At 48.8% G+C, this 24,262-nt stretch overlaps 2 protein-coding genes across 3 annotated transcripts; both read right to left on the minus strand.

Annotated features, from left to right (window-relative positions):
• Window positions 1–26: 26 nt before the first annotated feature.
• LOC309444082 (rho-related GTP-binding protein RhoG-like) lies at window positions 27–13,679 on the minus strand. 2 transcript variants are annotated; one of them, XM_082061624.1, is made up of 4 exons: window positions 13,572–13,679; window positions 11,171–11,210; window positions 10,030–10,085; window positions 27–4,424 (listed from the first exon to the last, which is right to left on the minus strand). In XM_082061624.1, the coding sequence occupies exon 4, from the start codon at window positions 4,401–4,403 to the stop codon at window positions 3,828–3,830; it is 576 nt and encodes a 191-aa protein (XP_081917750.1). In that variant the 5' UTR covers window positions 4,404–4,424; window positions 10,030–10,085; window positions 11,171–11,210; window positions 13,572–13,679; the 3' UTR covers window positions 27–3,827. The 2 variants fall into 2 exon arrangements, with proteins under 2 accessions (XP_081917750.1, XP_081917751.1); XM_082061625.1 differs by lacking the exon at window positions 10,030–10,085.
• Window positions 13,680–14,366: 687 nt separating this feature from the next.
• Window positions 14,367–21,488, minus strand: ITGB1BP2 (integrin subunit beta 1 binding protein 2). Its single transcript, XM_082061735.1, has 11 exons — window positions 21,028–21,488; window positions 20,732–20,781; window positions 20,577–20,633; window positions 19,852–20,000; window positions 19,600–19,712; window positions 19,318–19,376; window positions 18,349–18,419; window positions 18,004–18,106; window positions 16,539–16,658; window positions 16,021–16,083; window positions 14,367–14,760 (listed from the first exon to the last, which is right to left on the minus strand). The coding sequence occupies exons 1-11, from the start codon at window positions 21,089–21,091 to the stop codon at window positions 14,515–14,517; spliced, it is 1,095 nt and encodes a 364-aa protein (XP_081917861.1). The 5' UTR covers window positions 21,092–21,488; the 3' UTR covers window positions 14,367–14,514.
• Between the last annotated feature and the right edge of the window lie 2,774 nt (window positions 21,489–24,262).

Genomic DNA, 24,262 nt, shown 5'->3' on the forward strand with positions numbered 1-24,262 from the left:
CCCAAAGAAGCGCGGAGGCGGCGGCGTTCACCGAAAAATCGTTTTATTGCGTTTGAGAAACGGGGTCCGGGCTTTCCACAGGAAAGAACTACGTTTAGAACAGGTGCGTTACAAACAGCTTGGCGAGTTAATATGAGAGCCAGAGAGATGAGGAAAGGTTTATTACAACTTAATTCCGCATAATTAAAAAAAAAAAAATCCTTTAAAACTGTTAGCTGTAATACAAATTATAGTATAAAAATCAAGTTGCCAGTGTATGTATCAGTACCACACTTAAGAGTCTTGGGCTCCCAACAGCCCCCGGGACCGGGACCCCTGTAAGACCCACCCGTGTCCCGGCGACAGCCCAACAGCACCGAGGTTCTACAGAGCCGGGCTTAGCGCTCAGCCAAGGCACGGCCAGGCTTTTCAGTTTAAATTCCATAGAAACAGCTACAGCTGTAAACTGGAGAAAGCACTTCTACATCTAAGCACGCCTTGTAACATCCTTTGGACACAGAATTCCTGAACCGATCCACTCCCTGTGGGTGGCTTCAGCTGTATTTAAAAAAAAACACTGAAGTATTTCAGAAATCATTCATAAACTGGAAGATTACAATCCATCTCTTCATAGAGAGTCTCATCTGTGAATTAAGACATACACGCTGCGTTTCTATTCAGTAATGAACCAAGAAACCTCCAACGGTTCGGGAAACCCACGCAGCTTAACCCTGGTTTTCCGATTTCCCAAAAACAGACAAAATCCAGCCAAGGGATCGTGTGAAGTCTGTATTTGCTACCTGCCCACAGTAAAAAAAAACAAACAACACACACGTGGGAGGAACAGAATGGATTGTAGACTGAAGCATTGGATTACTCGCAATAAAATGCACCAAGAATTACAGGGGAAAATAAAAAGGCAGGAAGATCGCGGACTGGGAACGCCGCTGAATAGAAAATCTCGTTGGCTCCGTGCGCGCCCAAGGCTCATTCTCCTGAAAAGCCGCGGCCGGAGGAAACCAGCTGCCAGCGGCGGGACGGTACTGCCGGCGGCAAGGACAGAAACACGAGGCAACTAAACGACTACTAATGAGGTACTCTGAACTCAGTAAAAAGTTTTGGTGGTGTTCAAAGTTCACTTTCTGCTCATTTTCATCATCATCATGCTACTCTCCTCAGTACTGTTGTGCAATCCATTTCTTAAGTAATCTAGATGGGGTAAAGTGTTCTAGCATAATGTAATCAATTCAAATAAATCAATTAAGTAGTTGGATTTTATCTCACCATACTGTCTTCCAGTCAACATCAGGATGGCTGCTGTGCAAGCCTACAGGGTGGGTGTGTGCAATAACACTCACAGGATTTCTTCTCCACAAAATTATTGTAATCCAGTTAGGAATAACCACAAAGGATGCAGAACTTCAAAGATTTCAGCATGTAAAAAAGTAAAAACTTCTTAAAACAGTAGTAGCTTCAGTACAAAATCGCAAATGTATGTAGAAAAAAAAAAAAAAAGGAGGTGCCTGTTGTTGAAATTAAAAATCTATTTAAGAGCAGTTCAAACATATCATAAACTTTTTAAAGTACATCTCTGAAGTAAGCAAAGGTTACGGGCTTGCACCAGGGTAACTACACAGTTGATTTAGGCCTGACTAGCATTAAAGAACAGACATGTGCTCTGGCTTAAATAAATACATTTTAAACCTTTTAAACTCTATTGACTTGGTTACTGAAATTTACCTACAGAAAATAATCTTGAATTACAAGGCACAGAGTTAATTGCCGCCTGCAAGTCAAGCCCACGCTGAAGGCCGACTGCTGAAGTAAAGGCAGAATGTGGTTAGCAGAGGTTACTCCTGCACCCTCACAGCTGCGGCTGGAGCCACATCTGGAACAGCACTTCTGTGAGTGCAAGAGACACAAAGACACTCCAGGCAATGGCACTTGGTGAAGAAAAATACGCCAAGTCTCTATGCTTCTGCAAACATCAGGCATAGCAGGTGTTTTGGTGTTGCCTGTGGTCAGGCAACGCTTGGAACTTGGTGTTGGGTTCACTAGTCACATATACCAGTATTTGGATTAACTGCTATAATCTATGGGCTGCAGTTTGCTGAAGCAGTATCAGTACAAGCATACCTCAGATATACAAAAATTGCAGTTAGTGTCAGCATCAGTTACACCAGCTAAAGAAAGGCACATCCTCTTCAAAGAGGGGAATTAAGGCACAAATACCAGTGTTTCTGTCCACCTGGTATTTTTGCCTGTATCACGTAAAACAAGGTCAAATTAACACAAGATCCCTAATAACCTTGTTGATGCATTTTCTCTTATCTTGCTAAAATGAGGCGCCTTTTTTCTGCCCAGGATATACACCAGTACAGATTTGCATGTGTGGGAATCACAGGAGAGCAAGTTCTGAATTACCAATTGAGGCTGCATCCGGACAAAGACAGCACTGTCAACTTGAGACAACAAAGCGCAGTCCAGCACCATTGGTTTCACACAAAGTATCTTTGAAGCAAGCTGCTTTCATACCACCAAGCTGGAAGGTTAAGTCTAAGGAAGGTTTCATGCACTCACTCCTCAGCTGGTCCCAGAATCACACAGAAAGAACAGTGCACATCCTGAAAATAAAACCAGCTGCCACTCACTAGAGCTGCTAAAAAAAAGCTAAAAAGTACACAAATAGAACTTCAGTTAAACTAGTTTATAATAACTGACCACCTACTAGTGAGGAGAAAACTGTCCAGGTAAACCTATCCAGTGACTGGCTAACGATTACGAATTTAACTGAAACCATCAGTGAGCTGCCAGGAAGAAATGTGGGTTCCTGGTTCCTGTAAATAGAGCTCCAAATTTTCTGCCAGTGTTCTCCTAGAAAAACAACAAAGGAATTTGCCACAAAAATCTCAGGTGGTAGCCCCAAGAACACTAAGAAATGAAGCACTTAATTTCTCAAGAGCAAATGGACTGCTATCAGGTCTCTGGGATTCAAAAGGATCACACTGAAAATCTCATTTTGAGAAATGTCATCCCAACTACCTCAGTCCAAAAAGGTAACTTAACTTTATTCTCAGGGTGCAAAGTGTCTTAAGAGAGTGAAATAAAAACTCATTTTAGAATATTATGGAAGATTCGCATGTAAACTACTCTTCCACCTCTCAAAAAGCATGAAAATCACTCATTTGAGTGAGTCGCCATTATCCTAAGTTCCTTACATTAGGAGAAATCAGCTCCTGCTTCTACTAATAAAATCACCAAACGTGTTCCCTGGGCCTTGCTTATTGCATTAAGCATGCCTTACCTTAACTCTTCATCTAAGTGATCACAGTTCACTATAAGGTGAATCTCAGGAATATTTCAGGCATTTTTGCATGTAAACAAATAGTTTTCAAGCTTTAAATTGACAAAGCAACTGGACAGCCAGACTTCTGTCTCTAAAATAAATTCAATCAGTAAATAAGGGATAGGAAAAGCAGCAGTTACACATAAAGCAAAGTTATCAGAATTCGTGCTTTTCAGCAAATCTAGTAACTGATGGCTATCTAGTAAAGAAATCTGGCTTCAAAGAAGTCCCTTTTATTTTCCTCCACTAAATAAGGACAGAAGCCAAGTGATCCCTGGAGAAGCTGGAGACTGGAACTTTAGAAATAAAGTAGATATTTGACCTCTCAGTTGGAAAAATAAAAAGGTGTGTTCTGTTTCAGTTTCCCTGAAGCAATAAGACTGCAAGAATATTCATTGCATAAACCATTTCTGCTTAGAGCTGTTAGTGCAAGATGCAAATCTTCAATTTAACTAATTAAAGAACCCTCCATTCAACTTCGAACATCCATCCCCCGAGGTAACTACAATAAGACACATTTTCTTGTGTTCTTCTTTGTCACAGGATACAGAACTGCACGCACAGCTTCAGCAAACACCTCCCGAACACCCTCCTGATTCAATGCTGAGCACTCCAAATATTTGACTGCTCCAATTTGTTTAGCCAGTGAAGTCCCCTGCTGCGGGGTAGTGGGAGCCAAGCTTTGCTCTTTCAACTTTTTAACCGTTTCCAGGTCATTTCTCAAGTCTCTCTTTGTGCCCACTAAAAGAATGGGAACATTTGGACAGTGATGAGAAACTTCGGGATGCCATTTGTGCCTCACATTTGCATAGGAAGAGGGGCAACCAATGGAAAAACAGATGACGAACACATTGGTTTGAGGATACGAGAGTGTGCGCAGGCGGTCGTACTCCTCCTGGCCTGCAGTGTCCCAGAGATTCAGGCTAACTGTCCGCCCATCAACAGTCATTTGGGCACTGTAGTTGTCAAACACGGTAGGGATGTATTCTTCTGGGAAGGCATTGGTGGTATAGCTGATGAGGAGACAAGTTTTTCCCACAGCGCCATCTCCAACAACTACGCACTTTATAGTCTGCATTCTTCACCCAGCAACAAGGTCCTGCATAAAGCAAGGAAAAATGTTAGGAAAAGCACACTCAAGGATAACCATTTTAAAGATAAGCTTTAGCAAGTGTTTTTAATATTGCTAACAATTCTTATCACAGCTAAGTGTCTCAGAAGCCATTACGAAAGAGCTCACAGGCCAGAAAGACAATAGTGAAATGGAGATGCAATGAGTTGAGAGCTTAGTGACAACTGGCTGCATTCCAACCATGTAAGTACAAATTAGGCGAATTCACACAGTCTTGCCTTACTGCCCGTTTCCCACAAGCAAAGGGACAAGTCCTTAGAGGTACCTGCAAGTGGAAAGGCATCGTGACCTCAGACCTAGTAACAAGATACTCTGCTGCATTCACACACACGCCCCTCCAAGATTCAAGCTTCTTGTCTACATAGTCTACTGCCTAAACAGTTTACCACAAAGAAAGGTCCAAAAATTATAAAATAAACCGGGATGCCCACTACTGGGCTGCACTGCTACTGTGTACTATAATAATTCGCTCAACTCGGGATCAGACATCACGAAACTGCATTATTTAGAGGACCGGATGAAAGGTTCAGAAAGTAGCACATACAAGAAAAGCTGTTCTTTGAAATGTAACTAGCCATAGTACCCAGTATTAGAATACATAAAGAATTTTTCTAAAGAAGCCAAGAACAGATTATTCTCACTAATCAGAGAAAGAACAAGCAGAACTTAATAGGCTTGAGCTACAATAAAGCAAGCTTATACTGGGCATTAGAAAAATACATGTTGTAAAAGATCAGCAACTAACAGCCTTCCTAGGCAGACTGGGGAATTGTTACAGGAGATATCTGACACTTAAAGGCTTCCCTACCCCCTTCCTGGTATGCAAACAGTAGGTTTGACAATCAAATGGATACAGCCTAAAACTCAGTTAATTCTAAACTTTCATCACATGAACAGCAAGAACTTTGAAAATAGCATGGAACAACCACAAGCATCGTTTGTTGTACATTTGTTGTATGCTGGAGTTTCCACTGCTAGCCTGAACAAGAAGGAACTTGCATCTGCCTTCTCACCCAAATGCCTTTGAGGTACTATCAGTAATCCTCAGCTTGCAACCAGCAGCAAATTAACTGCTTCAAACAAAAGAAACAAATAGTGGGAGGAATTATATTGCATATTCCAGAAAGATCACAGCTCCAACACCATCAAAATAGCAAAGGGAACATATGAAAATGAGCAAGAGTGAAGAATTTATCAGAAGTCGAGAAACCCCCTCTCCCCAACTTCCTCTTCAAGACCATTCACACAAATCAACATCTCATTACCATTTAAGTCTCAGCTTTCTCCTTATTGACAAAGTCTTTCTCTGTATCCACACACTGTGTCTTCCCACTGGGGGCACATGATTTTTCTGTACTAAGTGAAACAGACTACCTGAAGCTTCGGCACAAATCTGAAACAGGCAACTCGAGGGATATCGACTGTGGTCGCTACAACATACAGTGCTTAAGGAAGTAGCAATGTATGTACATGTACACTATTGTAAACCCATCTATGGCGGGAAGCAGGGCAGAAACCTTACTCTAGAAAGACCCAGCAGGACATTGGAGGGGAAGAATTTGGAGGAAATCAAGCAGGAGGAAGATGCAGAAACAGCTTACCCCTTTTGAAAATGGCAGGAATTACATTTCTAAAGCAACATGAATCACTTGAAATGAAATCTGGCAAGTACTTTTGAGCTTTGGCAGAAAAGCACACACGTGAGTTTCATCAAACATCAAAAAAATGAGTCATCCCATTTCAAGGCTCCAGTCAAACGTAAAGAGAGATATATATGCAACTGCATATTGTAAAGGTATTCAGTAAAACCAAGAACAGCACTGAGCAGCAAAAGCTGACAGCAGGACTGCTTATATTATTTCAGAACAGTTGCACCAAGATTTTCATTTAACAGGGCTGGGGGGAAATTAGTAAGTTACATCAAATAAGAGGCTTAAAACCACATCTTGCATTTTGCAAACCCCAAACGTGAAACTACTTTTAATATAAAATTATTTAAAACATTACAAATTAAACATTTTTAGCATTATATTATCAATAGAGGTGAAACACTGTTACTTGCAGCATACAGCATAGTATTTCTGAATACAAAGGGTCTATGTGCTACAAGCAGTGACAGAGGAGATGTTATTTTAATACCATAACACTGTTCTAGCTGAAGACACAACCGTAACTCCCCATCCTTGTCTCTGCTGCTGTCCCTGTAGGACGGATCACTATCTGCTCTGAGATGCTGCCATGCTGTCTCCAGCAGCAGAGCTGTCTTCGAGCCTTTCCAAATCCCGTTTCCCCTTCCCACCCAGGCAGCGCACCACCTCCTCAGCTGTGACCACACACTGCGAAAAGAGTGAGGAGCTGTTTCACCCAGTTTACCATGCAGTACCACAATCAACTGTGTTGGTACAACCAAGCCAGCGGTAGCACACGGTGAATGAATCACAGGGGAGGAGCACCAGCTATTGCCGCCCAAGTTTCACTGGATTGCAGCACAGAGAGCAGGTTTTAAAGTTTATTCCTGCATTTACTTCAGACTGCTGAAGTACTAGAAGATGCTGTGCCAGAAGCCTGAGTGGTGACCAACAGTTCCAGAGCAAAAGGTTTTTTCCAAATGAACTACCAATGCAACAGACCGCTGTTTTGATCAGTCAATAACAAGCAACGTCACAAAGATGGCAGAACGAAGTCAGTTGGATACATACAATAAAAACTCAACTATAGCAACAGAAGTCTTGTGGAGAATAAAATACACAAAGCCTTTTGTATGCCTAGTTCCTAGTTTCTAAAATAAGCAAATTGCAAAGACTTGGAAACAGATCTCTCTTTAAAACACAAACCACAAGCTCCCCCAGGGGTTTGCACCTCTGTGCATTTCCATCTTTTCACAGAAAAATGGGTATCCCAGAATTGCACCCCTACCTGCACCCACCAGGCACCACTATCTGGAGGGTCATCACACCAATGCTGTAATACAATCCAAGCAATTTCATATATTGGTATACTACAAAGCCACAAATGTTGCATAGCATCAGCAGCTAGTATAGTTTCGTTCAAACTGATTTAAGATTTCTAATGAAAGCGCGCTACCCAAGGATTATTTTCTTGGGGCTTTATTTAAGAGGTCATGAGATATTTGAGTTCAGAGAACAGTAGTAAGGCAACAGAAAAGCCTGGAACATGAATGCTTTTTCACAAAATTAATATCTTGAATGACCTGACTCTGGCTTGCATTTTAGAAGAGCAACATTTGCAATAGGAAGTAACTCCATGCAAACATGACAAAGCTTCAGGCTAAGTACAAACTACACAGATAAAATTAAAGAGCTTATAGGCTTTTAAATATGCTTCTCCACAGGGCTCTTCTAAAGTTAAGTTGTCTTAACTAAAAAAAAATCACGTGTGCCATATGCAATACAGAAAAACAAACACCAGGATACACATTATTTAGCACCAAACCACAAAATTTAGAGAAACCAATCACAAAAAAGTAGAAAGAAGCTCCTATACTCCAGAAACCTGTATGTTGTAAGCAGGTGTAATTCGGTTAAAAAATTACATATGAAACACAAAGGTTTGCTTTGTTTTGTTTTGTTTTGTTTTTTTTTAATTTAAGCCACAACCAAGCAAACAATATTACCTCCATCAGGCCTTTTCTATTAAATCCACATATGGCTTTGTTCAAAATGTATAAAGTCTCTATTTACTTTTTCTTGTAAACAATTTGCCTGGCAATAAAACACTCATAAGATAGCAAGAAGCTGGGGTTCAAATTTGCATGGAAAATTATTTTTATTTCTCAAGCACCATTGAACTTGGCAATGCATGCTATTTGAATACAAATGTATGCTGAAGAAAAACATACTCCGAAACCAAAATTACCAACAAACATTACTGAGAGAGGGAAAATTGGTTTAGGGTTTGTTTGAGGGGTTTTTTGTGAGCTTCAAAAGAATTTTGGGGGAAAACTTTAGAGAGAAAAACTCCACGTACAACAGGTAATAAGAACTGAAAAAGAGAAAAATATAGACCGACACATCAACACATCAAAAACAAGACTTAGAATTCAGAAACTGAAAGCTGGGCACAAGCTTCAAAGCCAAGTTTAAAATTTACTCAGCAAGAGAAAGGAGTGAACAGAAAGTCCAAAGTAGCGAGAGGTGATTCGCTTTGCTTAGTCCTGCCAGGGAAAGGATCTTCATTACATTTAAGGTAGAAGATCTTCAGAACATAGAAAGTTCTAGCAGTTACAGCAGAAAAGGAATAATTTTCAAAGAACTTAAAAATCACCACACAAAAACCAACCACCCCACAAAGGAGTGTTGTGCAAAAATATGTAAATGAGATTATTTCTATCTTGTCCATCAGTGCCTTTGAATTAGAAAACTGGCATTCCTGAGTGGGTTAGCTTCCTTCCCAGAAGATGCTGCATCTGCCTTCGCTGCCTGCACACCTGGCACTGCCTTTGGAATGTGCAAGATTTCAGTCGACATGTCGAGACATTGTCTGGAGAGCTGCTGCTCCTGTTCTGACCTAATTACGTATTTTCTGGTATCACTAACATGGACAGCTTGCTCTCCCATAACTCAACCAGTCATTTGCTGAGGAAATTCACTACATGGATTGCACCTCCCCACAAAGCTATCATAAGGGAAATCAAGAATAACTTCATCTTGCATCCAAATTTTTTGTGGGAGAGAAAAAAATTCTAGATATTCCCCTTAATAGTTCTGAAGGAAAGTTCCTTGTCTGCTGAGAGAAGGGAGAAAACAGTGGCAAAATATGAACCTGAATTCTTCCATGGCTTTCCAGATTTATGCTTTTTGTACTTCCTGCACTTCAAAAAATTATTGGCAGAGGAACTACTCCTTAGCAGGATATATCTTTGCCCTTGCTACGTTAACACCAGATGCCCCTTTGTTAGGTGGATTTTAGCTTTGATATTGGTCTTTGATAAACTCCTTTTCACAGGGTCTGTCAGGTCTTCCCCATTTCTTTCCAGCTGGACAGGGCCCCGTTTGGCCAAAAATGAGCAGAAAACACCAGCAGTTCCGATGAAATCACCTATACTAAGCTGTGTCCTTCTGTTCAGCCATCAGCTTTGATCAATCCCTCCCTGTTTTGCAGGCTTAAAAGTTTGATACTGCTTTATCAGGACCAAGCAGAAGTTAAGAAATCTAAATCACTTAATTGCTCATCTTTCAGTAACAAAAACAAGATCAGAAATTATTCACTCTGTCTGCCTGATACATGAAGCCCAGCAGGAACTTTCAACAATGAACTGGGTGGATAAGGCAGTTCTAAGTATATTCTACCATCCTCACACATGCAAAGGAGTTAAAATATTCTTCAAGTGTGCAGCTTAGCCACCCAATCTGACAGGGAAGAGAAGGAGGCCCTCAGCAATTTAATCAAGACTGTGTTACTATTCCACAACAGCTCAGCTTACTCGCCATTGTTTTAGGCAAGCGCCAAATGAATGGACAAGTGCCAGACTTTCAGAATGCATGCCAAGAAAAGAGTAAAAAGTTAAATAGGAGATCTCATCCCTAATACCCTTCAGCAATGAATGACCTACTTGGACTTCTCAGTGCCTTTCAAAGTTTTCGCACCACTTTCTGTCCTCCCATTTACCTGAAAGAGAAACAAAACACACAGCAACAGCCTCAGTGGCAGCACAGGAGGGAAAGAAAAAAAAAATCAACAAGCCAAACCAGATTTCAGCAGTACAACAGGAATCACACATTCCACAGCCCAGAGCTCCACAAGAACAGCAGAATCAAGGAAGCTCACTTTCTGCAGAACTGGGCCTGGAAGTTCAGCTCCCATGCACATATTACTGATGCCTCACAAGAATGCAGTTCTCACTGGTTGTTCCTTTAGTGTGAATGCTAGAAATGCCTTATCCCTTTTGGCACAAAAAGCTGTTTCAAAGAAACACAAGAAACCACTCAAAACCTTCCATATAATGTTATAGAAACCTCCACTCCTGTCAAATTAGGCTGAAATTAGTTTATCGATCTAAAGATTTTTTTTTTTCTTCACACTTGAAACACACATAAGCTTTACCACATAAGCAGTATTTCTTAGGGAACCACAGTAGAAAAGTAGAAAACAAAGTGATCTGCATGAGGTATTCGGGCACCTCAATGACAAAACCTCAGTATATCAACACTCTTACTACAAGCACTCATAGGCCAAATGTTATAGGAGAGCAACAATATTAGTGACCAAATATTGATGACGTTAAATTCTATTAATCCAAAGTTATATTTATTGGATAATAACTATTTCCAAAGGGCAACAGAAACAAACTTGTGAAACAGCTGCACAGCTATGAAACAACACTACACCACAATGCAGCTGCAGCCATACAGGAACTAAAAACTAGGACTTCACTAGATATCTGAATCCCCAGTATATCAATACAACAGGTGCCCTGCCATAATCAAAAGCTGCAGAGTATTAAACTTAATTTTCCTCCTGCAGCCACATGCAGAAGCATGGATTCATCAAGACAGGTACCCTTCACAATTTATTCAAACATAAACAACCTTGATGCACTTCAAGGGTGAGCACAGTAAAAGTGGAAGACCAGGAGCTGAGAGTGCAGGGTTCTGTACCCAGATCTACTAGACACCTCGTGAGTGATACAAGCAACTTGCAGAGTTCCTGGCTATCACAGTTCATAGAAAGTGAATAACGTATGTCCTTCCTACCTTTTATAGATTCCTGCAAGGCCTTATTCATTACTGTTGGCTAAAAGAGAAAAAGACAGTATGTCAGACATGAGGTTCTGTGAAGAGATGCATTAACCACATTACAGAATTGATGATAAATCCAGTCAAAGCACCCTTGATTCCTATTTGAGGTAGAAAAAACATTGTTAGTCTATTTCCTATCATCTTTTGTCACCTGGTATTCATTACCACTCTAAACACTCTTTATTTTCTTTATTTTTAAGAAAGGTTATAACAATGCCACAGTTGTATTTGAAAGGCAATGTGTATACTGGGAAAATCTAAGCTTCTTCCTCAAGAAAGAAAACACACACATACTTTTTATTCTCTTTGATTTCTCCTCCTCCCTCCCAAATTTCACAGGGGCAAAGCGGGGGGCGAGGGGGAAGGCACCTGGTCAATCATTAACAGTTTTCAAAAATGTCTTCAAATAGTTTAGATATTATTAAAACACAAGTTAAAATGTGCACTCAGTTTGTACTGTATCGTGGCTTGTGAGCTACAACACTGTTACCAGTGGCAAGGAGTCTCTTGGCAATCTATCTGATTTACACATACAGCCATAGGAAAGTAAAAAAAGATACTCCTTTTAAAGGTATGGATCGTTACATGATACCAAACTGTGTGAAAACACTTTGGACTCCAGAAGAATTACAGCCTCATCATGTAAGCAAATCAAACTGCATATTCAGTTTCCTCTTTCTAATTGCAAACCACATATTTAATTGTTTTTCCAAGCCCTCTGTAAAGAACACTTAAAAGCATCCTTTTTTATGGAAATAGTAAGCTAATACACCAAATATGCCTCATAAGCTTAAGTTCTCTATCAAAAAACTTGCGTGCAGCTGAACACTGGCAAACTGGCCAACCAGAGGCTTCATGCTATGTATTTTACCTTTGACACAGAAGAGAATGTAAGCTTTTTAAAAATTAAAAAATAAGCTTGGAAGAAAGAGCACACAGCTCATGATGCTGGCACAAGGAGCACCGCACTCCAGCGCAGGACACATGTTCCAAGCATAAGGTACACATATAGAACAAAAGCACTTAAAGTTTCTTTATAGCTCAGAATAAATATGATGGGACTCACAGATGTTTATAAAGAGTAAACAGACACCGACTACTCACTGGTTCTTTCAAAAAAAAAAAAAACACACAACAAAACAACAACAAAGGGGCATCAAATTAAATCAGAAAGAGGGAGGTTCAGAACAAATAAAAGGTAGCACTGCTTCTCAGGATTCGAGGTTAAATGAGGAATTCCTCAGTACAAGATGTAAAAAATACTGGAAGTTTATAGGATTCAAGTAGAGAACTGTTAAGCTTACGAAAGAGAGCTCTGTAACAGCTGCTACATGAGACAATACCTGAAATCCCTCAGCACTCACAATATTTTAGGTCACACTCCCTTGCTCTATTCTTTCTGAGACAACAGTTTGGCAGTTTTCAGAGAGCAGACCAAATATGACTGACTACTCTTGCATATCCCTGTAAAGGAAGATTCACTCTCAGCACTGAAACAAGACACTTTAGAAAAGGCCACCTCATCCTATGCCAACCTTTTATATCTACTGGGAGCAGAGGTCGCCTTAACTTTGTCCTGGTCCTCCCAATGCGGATTAGCATCAGCCCGGCTTTAGAACAGCCCGGCCCGACCTCCGCACGCCGCGGGACGGGGAAGCGCAGGACCTGCCCACGAGGCCATTCCCGCTTCCCCCCCACCCCTGAACGAGAAATGGGACCAGAGAAGAGCTTGTTCCAAAACACCCCATTTCCCCCACGCCTTCAGCATCTCCGTGTCCCCGACGAGCACATCCACCCCTACGGGCAGAAACCGGGACCCCGTCACCCACCGCCCGCAGCGTCCGGAAACGGGAACAACCCGCCCGCTGGGGGGTTATCACCTCGCTTCTCCCAGGCTCGTCCTCCCCTCCGCCGGAGCCGGCTGCTTCCCCCGCGGGGCAGGTGTGCCGGGGAGCCGCGGGCAGCACGAACCGACTCCTCCGGGGAGGAACCCGCGGCCGCCGCGGCGCCCCGGCCGGGAGAGGCCGGCGCCAGCCCCGGGCCGCCGCCCCGCTGACAGGGAGGGTGGCGGCGGCCGGACGCGGGGGATCTTCCTCCCCAGCCCGCCGCCCGCCCCGGCCTCCGCCCGCGCCTCCGCCCGCCGGCAGCGCTGAGGAGAAACACCCGTCCGCACGCGGGGTGCCGGGGCCCGCGGAGGCCGCTCCCGCCGGGCCCGCGCCCGCCGAACCTCAGTTCACCTCACGGCCTCGCAGGGCCCGCCGGGGGCCGCGCCGCCGCACGCGGGGAGCCCGGGGCGCCGCCCGCCCGTCGCACAGCGGCCCCGCGCCCCGCCCGCCTCCGCCGGCCCCGCGCTCACCTCCCGCGCCCGCCGGCGGCCGCTGCTCCCGGGGCGGCGGCGACACCCCCGGCCCGACCGCACCCCGGCGTCCGTTCCTGCCGCGCGCACGCGCCCCGCGCCCGCCGCGCGCACGCGCCCTGTGCCCCGCCGCCTACCCCCGGAGGACCCGCCAGGGGGCGCCGCGGGGCGCGGGCGGGGCTGCGCGGCTCAGCGCGGTACCGGCACCGGCAGGACTGTCCCCCCTGCGGCCGGGTGTTAATACCGGAATATTTTAGTGCAGTCGGCAAATGGTGTGCGCCGCCTTCCGGCCCCTTTCCCAGCGCTGGGAAGTGTTACACAGCGAAACCCCCGGGGCATCCCCCGCCTCCGCGGCCTCCTTGCGTTCCGCTGCTTGCTCGGTATCAACCTCCCGCCCGCGGGCAGTTTCACGCCTGTAAAGGTCATTTCAGAGGAGGACGTCGTGTCCCCGTTGGAGCCGCAGGCAGCGATGACATTTCCATGGTGCCCGCAGCCGCCATCTCACTCCTCGCACTCACCCGTGGAGGGGCTGGGGGGGCGGGGGGGTTAAGTTCAGCTCACCCCGCTGCCCCGGGCTCTGCACCCCCAGAAATGCCAGGGTCAGGCAGAAGGCCGGCCTGAGAGCACCCCGCCCCAAGGAAACCCGGCCCAGGCTGGCTGCGCTGCAGGTAAGGCGGCTCCTCCCGTTGTCCTGCCCCAGCCGGACACAGGAGAAGGAGGGAGAGATGGCAGGGTTCAGCCTGCTGACGTTTCTTAAGTGCCTATCAGAAATTTCAGAGTGTAACCTTTGCTCTGGGTTTTTATTACTTGCCCCTTCTGACCAGGGGAGAGGACATGCTGCAGCCTGCACGCAGCTCCGGGTTGGGGCTGCTCCTCTGGAGCTGTTCCAAGGTCCCCGGCAGCTCAGGAGCTGGAACTGCTCAGTTGCTGAAACGCTCGAAGGTCAGTTGGTCGGTGCTCCCATCTCCAGCTCCTCGTCTTCCTCCTCTGACCAGCTCAAGCTGTCATCTGAGTCCTCCTCGTGCGCTGTCTCGGGCTCCTCTGCATTGGCAGCGTCCTGCTCGCCACGGGGGTGCGACAGGCTTTGGGGGAGCTCCAGTCTGGCCCAGGAGCCAGGGCTGGCTTTGCAAAGTGTGATCTCCACTTTGGTAGGGACCATGCTCACAAAGCTCTTCTCTATTTCAATGACCTAGAGAGAGGGAAAGGTACAGTGAGCTGGGCAGGGGAGGACAGGCAGCACATATTCATCCTTCCCCTTACTAGCAGGGCCCGGCTAGAGGAGAAGAGAGGAGAGATCTCTCCTCGTATGCCAGGAGACAGAGCAGGGTGAAGCCGGTGTCAGGTCTGAGCAGCACGGCAGTGCTGTCACGGAGCTCAGGATTGCTCAGCCAGCCACAGCCACGCGCGCAGCTGCGGCGCAGCCCTGCAGACACAGGCGCACCCACAACACGCTCTGCTGCCCGCGGGTGCAGGCAGCACGCACCACAAATAAAAGCGAGAAATGCACATGCAAATTCCGGAGCCTTGCTGCTCCTCCCCAGCCAGCAAGCAGCTGAGAAAGAGTGAGGCTCTAGCATCACACGGCTGCCTGCCTGCAGGCACAGCTGGACTGCAGGGGGAAACAGGGACCCGCGTGGCCAAAGACCCTTTGGGGCAATCTAGCAACAAACCCAGAACACTCACAGAGCCAGCAGCAACGTCCAGCTGTGCTCTTAGTCCAGGATCAATTAGTGCAGCCACTGACAGCCATCAAAACACCCATTCTCACAAGCGGCCCTAAGGCATTTCCTAGCAGAGGTGGCTATAAATGCTCATACCTGGGTGACCTGGCACCCAGATGATCCCAACGGGAGCAAGCCAGCGCTCTGGCAGTGTTTAAAAGAGAGTAGCCAGGGTGCCTCAGGTGGCACAGAGCAGTCAGATGGGCACCGAGCCCAAGCACAGTCCTGGCATGGCTCCCAGAGGGTGCTACCACTATGAGATCAATAGAAAAAAACTATTTCCCCATCAGCCTTTGCTGCTATAGAAAACTGGAGCTGTGGAGATAAACGGGTCCTCTCTGCTGCGACAGCCGTATTCTCCGCAAGGCTTCAAGAGCTGGCAATGAATCCCACACAGGGTGGGACTATGAAATGGCTGTTTGTTTGACAGATGTGCCAGCCAGGGAAGAGACAGCATCCCAGGGGCCACAGTATTTCTATGCGATAATACAGTCAGAGCCTGCCTCGTCCTTCGTGCACAGGAAAGACTGTGCAGAAATTGCAGCAACAACCATTTTGCTGCTTTTTCAGAAGTCTAAGAATCCTCACTGCAGAGAGTAATTTTCCTCACTGGGAGCCTGTGCTTAGGGCTTCAAACACTTCTCCCAGCGCACAGGCTGCTTTGCGGCATTGCAGCCCAGCCCCATGCTGCAATAGGAAAAGGGAAATCAAAGTAAACATGATCTTACCCCCCAGAGGTCCAGTTCTGCCTGGAAAATCTTATTCCCTTCAAAAATGATGTGAACTTCAAGCTGAAAGATCAACAGAAAAATATCTGATTGGGTAGAACAGCACTGCCAGAGCTCTTCCCCCCGGTAGTGCAGCTGCCTTCCAGCCCAGTGACACACCGCCGGTCCTGGCTCCAGTGTAGCGGTCTGGCGATCCCTTTGGCACCTGGAAGCTTTTCACCCCTCAGAGCATGCTGGGTTCAGCTATCCCACCAGTTGAGGGATTCAAGGCCAGAAAAGCCACCCACTGAGGCTGAAAGCCACCAAGCCAGAGCGGTTGGGCAGATGCTGCTGCAGCAGCGAAGCCACCAGGCTCTCAGCTTGGGGACAGATCGGCAGTGCCAACCCCAGCCACAGCGACAGACCAAACAGGCCATCAAAGAGCAGCAGGCAGCTGACCAGCTCCTGCCTGTTGGCTCATCAAAATGAGATGCCATGAAAACACGCGTCCCCAGCCCAGCTCCGCCGGCCCCACTCACCGTGGTACGGTTGGCTTTCACGCTGCTGTGGGCGGGCAGGGGGTTCTTGGCGTAGACTGTCACTACCACCTGGCTGCTGGTTTGGTGCCAGTCCTGCCGGCACGACACCGCCTTCTTGTCCTGCCGGGGAGAGGAACCCATCATGGCACAGCACCTAGCCCAAGCATACCCCAAACAGAGGGCAAGCCTGTGCTGGAGGATGCTCCTTCACACCTCTCCTCCACCTTCTCCTGAGGTCAGCATCAGCTAAGCAAGATCAAACCCTGCATTTTGTGCAGGTTTTTGAGGGGAGGTGGTTCGTGCAAAGGGGGACAGCCCCTGCCAGGCTGTCCCATGCAACACGGGACACCTGTGCTGTGCTTGGGGTTGCCCCAGAAGAGTGTGTTAAGACCAGAGACATTCCCTTCTTGTTCCAGAGTAATTCTGCTGTGTCTGAGCTCATAGGTGCTGAGCACAGTCAGGAGACTCAGTCTGGAGGGCAGTGCAGGGGCTGTTGCTGAACATGGATCATGCCACTATGCTAGATTTGGGAGCCAGATGAGCCCAAACTGGCCCCATTTCACCTTTCTCCCACAGGACCCACACCTTGTCCATGCCACAGGCAGCTTTGGCCCCACTAGGCATTTCTGAGCATCACCAGGAAACAGACCCCCTGCAACCCTCAGCATTGCCAGCCAAGGAGATGCCCCAGGAGGAATCCCAGCCCCAAACTCCGGTGACAATTAGCATGAAGCATCTGCATCACATCACAGTTCATTCACTGCAGCCTCCTTTACATCCACGGTATGTTTTCTGCTCTAGGACAAAGAACAGACTGGGCTCAGAGGCAGTTGCTCAGAGCAGTGCTGACTCAGAGGAACATGATGCACTTTCAGATATGTCCTGGCCCACTTTGGTGCACCTTTCCCAGCTCAAGCCTGTTTCCAGCCAAAGGCTTTCCTGGGGAAACTTACAGACACATACACAATGTTGGGAATTGGAATCTTCCCCTCATTGCCCTGCCATACCACCATGTCACTGCGTAGATGATGTCCCTCCTGGGAAGAAGTTGCAGAGGGAAAGCTTCATTAAAACCAAATTCAGCCATCTGCAGTCACCTATCAAAACTTTGGGGTTTTTTTTGCAGGGCTTTTCCTGTGCTCAGCTGCCTGTTCCTGTGCAGAGCCTGCAGTTCTGTCTACGCCATGCCCAGGGCCAGCTCCTGCCTCATTCAGCTTCCTATTGCACATCTGCCCGTGGGGTGTGAGAACTGACACATTTTGTGAATGCGGGAGCAGCATTTTAAACAGCAGATGAGTGAAGATTAGGCATTCACACCCCGTGCAGTCATCTGTCAGCAATTATGAAAATTAAGAGAATTAAATGCAGAAACCCACATGAATGCAGAGCAAGGGAAGAAGCTGCCCTTGGGTGCTGCTAACAGCACTTTGCTCAGACGAGTCTCCCTTGCCCAGAGCCCTCTTACCCTCTTCACCGTCCAGCAGTGCCGCCCGCTGCTGCAGCCCGGCTGCTCCAGGAAAGCACTGAAATCCGTCGTTTTGACTCCACAGCAGCTCCAGTACTTCATCCTGGGGAGAGTGGGGTGACCTGAGTGGGGAGAGCCTGTGGGAGCAGGAGAGGGGACCACAGCAGGGTTCCAGGTGTCAGAGGAGAGGGGATTGGAACCCACAGCTCGCCCTGCCCAGCTGTCACCTGGGGGTGTCACCCACGGCTGCACCGGCTGTTCTGCTGAGGCCACACAGCCTCGCTATGCAGCACGTTCAGGCCTCAGCAGGGGCAGTTTGCTCCCTGGTAAAGGGTTGTTTCTTACCCCTCATGAAAGACAGGAACTCCAGGATGGAAAGTACAAACCTCTGTGTTGCTCTCAGGGCCCTGGTAGATCTGTGGAGTGAGAAGCAGAGGAAAGTTTTTGGCTGTGCCTCTAACACAGCATGGCATGGCGTATCCAGGTGTCCGCATGTTGGTGCCCGTTCCTGCACAGGGCACAACACGATGCCCAACATCACCCTTTCATGGGGCCCAGCATCTGTGAGGACTTGCTCTGGGACGATACCCAGTCACAGCCTGGCACTGGCCCCTGCTCCCAGCTGGCGGGGCAGCCGCCCGGGCTTCACCAGGACCCCCGTGTCATCCCCACGACCAGGGCAGCAGCCCTTCAGTGTGCCCTCTCCCAAACACAGCCTGGTCCCAGCCTGGGGCTGGGCAGCACTGGGGCAGTGGGCAAGTTTGGACACCACAGAAACTCACTCTGAGGTGCAAGGGGCCATTAATCCATCCTGTTCCTTCCTCTCCTTCCCAGAACGTGTCAGTCTCATGTCCTCATCCACCTCCTGCCTTTTGCTCCCTGCTCGCTCCCCTCTCTGCTGCTTTCAAAGCACACCGGCCCTCCCACGGTCCTACACAAGGTTGCCTTGGAGCAAGATAGAAAGCGGGCTGTGCTGCATTAATTAACTGCACGTGGGAATTATTCCACATACATTTTACATATATGCCCACATCCTGAATATATACTATATTTCATTGCGAGCCGTCAGCAGCAGTGAAATCCAAATGTACCATCAATGGAGGAATCTGGAAGCCTCTTGCAGGAATGTGGCTGGGAGGTGACAGAGGAGATGAGCAGGAGCACACAGAGCAGATGGGCACTGCCACCTCCCACCCAGCCAGCACCCTCTCCCATGCCTGGTGGCAGCTGGGACACAAGCCCTCGTGCCAGTCCTGCAATGCAGGACTGTACAATGCAGATTGTACAAGGATGAGACCAAAGATGGGTACTCACCGCCTTGCAGGCTGTGTTCTTGCAGGTGGTGCCAGCTCTCACCTGGGCAGCCGCCCCCCCTGTGAGAGCAACACAGCTTCACCTGGGGCGTGCGCTGCCCACGCCTGCTCGCAGCCCCCCCGCAGCCCCGCTGCCTGTTGCAGTGCACCTGGGACACACCTGTGCGTGTTTGCAGGTGGCTGAGCACGCAGCACCCGCCACCCAGTGCTGAACGTGCCATGCAAAACCCCATGCTGAAATTGCCACATGCAGCCCCGCTGCCGTCCATCAGCTCGTCACTACCTGCACAACTGCCCTCAGGTTCCTCGTCCTTGGAGGACAGGTTCAGTTTTTCCAGTGCCTGCTCCAGAGTCCTGGATACTTTGATTGGCAGCAGTCGTCTTGGCTCATCTGAGCTGGGAAACAGCAACAGCAAAGGCCAAGTGGTTTTTCTCTTTGCATTTCAAGTGTTGTTGCCTCTCCTGAGGAAGCAGCAGGGCAGAACACATGCAGAAAAAATGGCATAGCACGGTGACATAGCTGAGCCTGTCTCACCTTGGTCTTTCCCTCTGCATCTTCTCAGCTGATTTTGGTCCTTGGATGATGAGCTCCTCTACTGGTTTGGCCTTTGGCTTGTCTGAGGTCCCCTCTTGGCTGAAAGGCTCAGGGGGCTTCTCCTTGCTGTGAAACCCCTTTGTACATCCCTGAGCAGCAGAGGCAAGCCTGATTCCCACTTTGCCCTCCCTAACCTGGCGGCTGCTCCCAAACCCTGTGAGTTTTATGTGCTCTGGTGGCTCTGTGTCCTGCAGGGATGGGGTCTGACTCTGCACCAGGGCAGGGCCTGTGTCCAAGGGGATTCCCAGGGAAGAAGCGGGGCAGCATCTTCACTGGGGTCATGGCAGAGAAGTCTCAGTGATGCTGCACCCAAGTATGGCAGCTGAAGGGCAGAAAGAGTCTCCCCCATGTCCACAAGCCCCTGCTGCCTCCTGCCTCCTCCCCAGATCGCTCAGACATTCACAGCTGTGCTGGCGCTGGGGGGATTTGTGTTCATCCCGCAGGATCCTGCTGGGGGATCCCTTCCAGCACCCTTCTCTGGGAGTGCCTGCCCTGCACTTTGGGAGCAGCACCCTTGCTTGCAGGGTCCATGGAAGCAGATAGGAAATCCCTGGCCAGAAGGGCGAAGGGGACAGCCTTGGCATGGGATGAGGACAGGACAGAACAGGGGGAAGGAGGAGCGGACAGGGGAGCAGCAGGTGCATTTGAGCTGGCGGGTCACTCACCTTTATGGAGAGGAACTCGGAGAAGTCTGTTGTGCGTTTCTTGCAACAAGACCAGCCCTAGGCACCAGGAGATGACAAACCAGTCAGGTGTGGGCAACGCCACTGGGCACAAGGTCCCTCCCTGCAGCTGCAACCGCGGCTCCTGCCCCACTCACCTTCAGGGCATCATGGAAGATGGGGGCACCCGGGTGGTACAGGCAGGAATCTGAAAAGGGAAAATCAGGCAGAACCTTTCAGGAGGAGCAATCCTGCCCACAAGCCACTCGTGACACCCGGCAGCTCCTGCGCCAGCTCCTGTCACACGGGCTGCCCGCGCTGGGCTCAGCTCAGCCCTGGGCTCGGCTTAGCCCTGCTTGGAAGCACAGGCCACGGCATGCTGGCCATGGCCGCAGACCGGGAGAGTGCCATGAGGTCTTGCTCACCCCAGTGCGAGGCAGAAAAACCTACTTACCCTTGGTGTTGTGTTCAGGATCAAACCTCTGCCCGCAGCCCTTGTTGTAGCACAGCAGCGCCATAGCTCAGGCGTACTGACGGTGTCCTTCAGTCCTTCCACAAAAATCCCATAAATCTCACCCCTGCCCGTCATCCCCCCCTCTGCTTCCCCAGTTTCCAGCCCCGGCACTGGGAGGTGGCTTTGTCTATCTTTGGAGGCAGCCGGGGGAGGTGGCTGGTAACTGGAGAGCAGGCTAAAGATGGACACAGCAGCTCGGCAGCTGACGGGACCCGGCGCCCACGTTATCTGGAGAGGCATTTCTGTCCTGCCCCTATCCCCGGCAGAGGGAAGGGGCACTGCAGGGTGGCTCTGCAGCTGGGGTGGGCAGAGGACGTCCCAGCAGCTGCTGTCCCACCAGCATCTGGCACAGAGGCATCAGCACCACCACCAGCTCGGGACAACCTGCGACTCCTCCTGACAAACTGTGCTCAGTTTCTTTAGTGTTTGTAGAAGCAGCTGAAGGTTTCCTGAAAAATAAAGGGAAGAGACTTCCCAGCATCGCAGGGAAAACCTATGCTGATCTCCTCCAGCCCCAAAAGGCACAACAGAGGCACCAGCAGACCGAAGCAGTGAGTGTGGCCAAGACATCCTCCCACGCGGGGTCTTGTGCAACCCAGGGAAGAAATCTGTCCCCTGGAAGATCATTGGCATCACAGAAGAAGAGCACAAAATGTTACATGTGCACCCTGTGCCCAGGGGGGTTGTTTTGACTCCTGGTCCCACGCTGGGACCCAAGAGTTTTCCTCCACAAACAGGAAACCCTTTTGAGATCAAAGGTTTTACTTAGTTCCTACAAGAGTCTAAACCCAAACATTGTTTTGTTTTTGTTGTTCCTGTCTGCAGAGACAGCTGTTTCCCGGGTCCTTCGCGGACCCGCCGGAGCACGCAGGAACGGCTCCGACAGAAGCCCCTGGTGCTGTCAGTGCAAAGGGCAGGTCCTGCAGGCAGCAGCTGCCCGGGGAGTCTGCTCGGAAGGGGAACCCACAGGGTCTGCCATGGCTGATGTAACCCTGTCCCTGTCCCACGATGTTCGTTTAGCCTTGTTCAACCCCCTAGAACAGCCTGTAGGATCTGCTGCTTCCCCAAGGGGATCTCCAAAGTCCAGAGTCAGGACGAACCCTTGCTGAAATTCTGGAGCTCACCTGGGAAATGACTCCAGACTAATGGTGCTTTTCCTTGTCATCTTGTCAGGAAGGAAGATGGCCCCACAGAAGGGGAGGCCATTTGGCCTCTTTATACCTGGGCAGTCTGGGTATCAACCCACATCCAACCCAAAAGCTAGGAGAGAAATGTAGGCGCACTGGGGAGCTGTCACACGAGCATGAGCCACGTGGCTTCAAGCTGATTCCTCCCTCAAAGGACTGCAGTGCCTCAAGACACAATAAATCACCCAAAGGCGGGTAAAAAAAATGCCACTGGCATCCAGAGACTCCACTCAGGTGGGAGGGTTCACTTTGGACGCACGTAGAGCCCTGTGATGGGGGCATTTGTGGTCCCAGGGGCTAAGCAGAGCTATAGGGTTTCAGATCTTGTCCTTTCCACGAGCGCCCAGCGAGGCTGCAGCTGTCACCATCCCCGTGCCAGTGGGAATCCGGAGCTCGGGTTACCTCGCATGCCTTGGAGGAAACAAACACCCAGAGGATGCTGTGGCTGAGCCACACACCGAGGCACATCGCAGAGGGACCAGCAGATATCTGGGGGGAGCACGGCTGAGCAGAGCCCCCTGAGCACCCGAGGAGCAGCAGCAAGCAGCCAAGAGCATGCAGCGGCATTGCTCTGCCCTCGCTCCTCTGCTGCAGGTGTCTGCAGGGAATGAGGTGGCTCAAAAGACAGAATGTACTGGGAATATAGCACAGTGACACACTCAGCAAATTGGGGTGTCCACAGCTCCCGGCCCAAGGGGAGACTCCCCAGGGAGGACACAGTGAGGGAGCACAGCCGCTAGGGTCATTACAGGGTTACTGCTCCAACACTCTGGTCCGAACAATTACACCTTCAAACTGAAATCAGCTGCTCAGCTGATGGGGATTTTCTCCCTGTAGCTCAGGCAGTGTCTTGCTCCAAAGACATAATTTAATCTCCTAGGAGCTGAGCTGCTGGCCATGGCTACTCCAGCACTCACTCTGAAAATGCATGCAGTATTTCTCACCAGAAAGTGCACTTTGGTCCTCAAAAGTGTTCAATCTACTCCTAAGACTCAGTTTTCTTGTCATTAGCTGGCATCCATAACAAAAACCTGCTGCACGAAATAGGCTGAACTGGCTGAGTACACGGGATTTCACAGGTTTTCCTTTGGAGGGTCCTGTTGCCTTAAAGCGTGGCCATTGTGAGCACAGGTAGAGCCGGGCTGTAGTGAGGGAAGAGTGACCCAAGGGCAGCGTTGTGCCTGGCTGAGCTCCCCGTCTCTCCCTCTCCTTTTGGCCACCTCTGGCATTCAGGTGACCCAGGTAGACAAGCAGGTACCTGGGCCACGACCAAGACAGAAGAAGGAACGACAGCTCCTATCAGCAAGGCCACAGGAATTCACAACATCCTTCTTCCAGCTCCCAAAGGTAGCTCCCTGGAGAAGCAGTTTAGCATATTCCATCACTTGTACCTTTCTATGGTAAATGACAGCTTCCAGTGAAATGCACTGTGCCAGAAAAAAAAGTTAGTCTTCTGCTTTGATGTGACAAAATTATCCAGGTACCAGTTGGATTTTTCAGATTTATCTTTGATTCTTACAAATGCAGTCACTGTTGTTTAATAGGAAGCTGCATAAAGCACAAGATGTAACTTCTGAAGCTGACAAATGATGGGGATTTAAAGCTAAAAGCAAAGTGATAAGCACCAGGCTGCTCATCGGTCCTTGGTCTGGTATGAACTGATACTGCGTAAGTGCATTTTAAACAAGCAGATCAGATATAGCAGAAAAAGGCAAGGGTGTCTCTTCATCGCAGTCAAAATACTTCATCCATCTGCAACTAGATAACAGCCAGAGATCAGGAACAGCAGGCGGAGGGAAGCGTTCATTCCCTTCTGCACTGGCTGAACCTCAGCACATCACAACAGTGCTTGTGCGCAGTCCAGCCTGGGGAGCTGCCCTCGCTACCTGACCCAAACAGCACAAGCGCCAACAGCAAAACCCAAAGTGCTTCAGCAGCCCCAGCAGGAGCGTGTGCTCTGGAGCCTTGCTTGTTCCTGCGCCCAGCCG

This window comes from Streptopelia decaocto, assembly GCF_964273445.1.
Source record: "Streptopelia decaocto genome assembly, chromosome: 10".
In the NCBI taxonomy this organism is placed as follows: domain Eukaryota; kingdom Metazoa; phylum Chordata; class Aves; order Columbiformes; family Columbidae; genus Streptopelia; species Streptopelia decaocto.

Excerpts from the sequence above, each read along its gene's own strand:
- LOC309444082 (XM_082061625.1), bottom strand. The coding sequence starts at position 4,403 with ATGCAGACTATAAAGTGCGTAGTTGTTGGAGATGGCGCTGTGGGAAAA.
- ITGB1BP2 (XM_082061735.1), bottom strand. The coding sequence starts at position 21,091 with ATGGCGCTGCTGTGCTACAACAAGGGCTGCGGGCAGAGGTTTGATCCT. Across the intron at positions 20,782-21,027 it reads TCCTGAACACAACACCAAGG|ATTCCTGCCTGTACCACCCG; the intron begins GTAAGTAGGTTT and ends TTCCCTTTTCAG. Across the intron at positions 16,084-16,538 it reads TGAAAGCCAACCGTACCACG|CTTGAAGTTCACATCATTTT; the intron begins GTGAGTGGGGCC and ends TTGATCTTTCAG.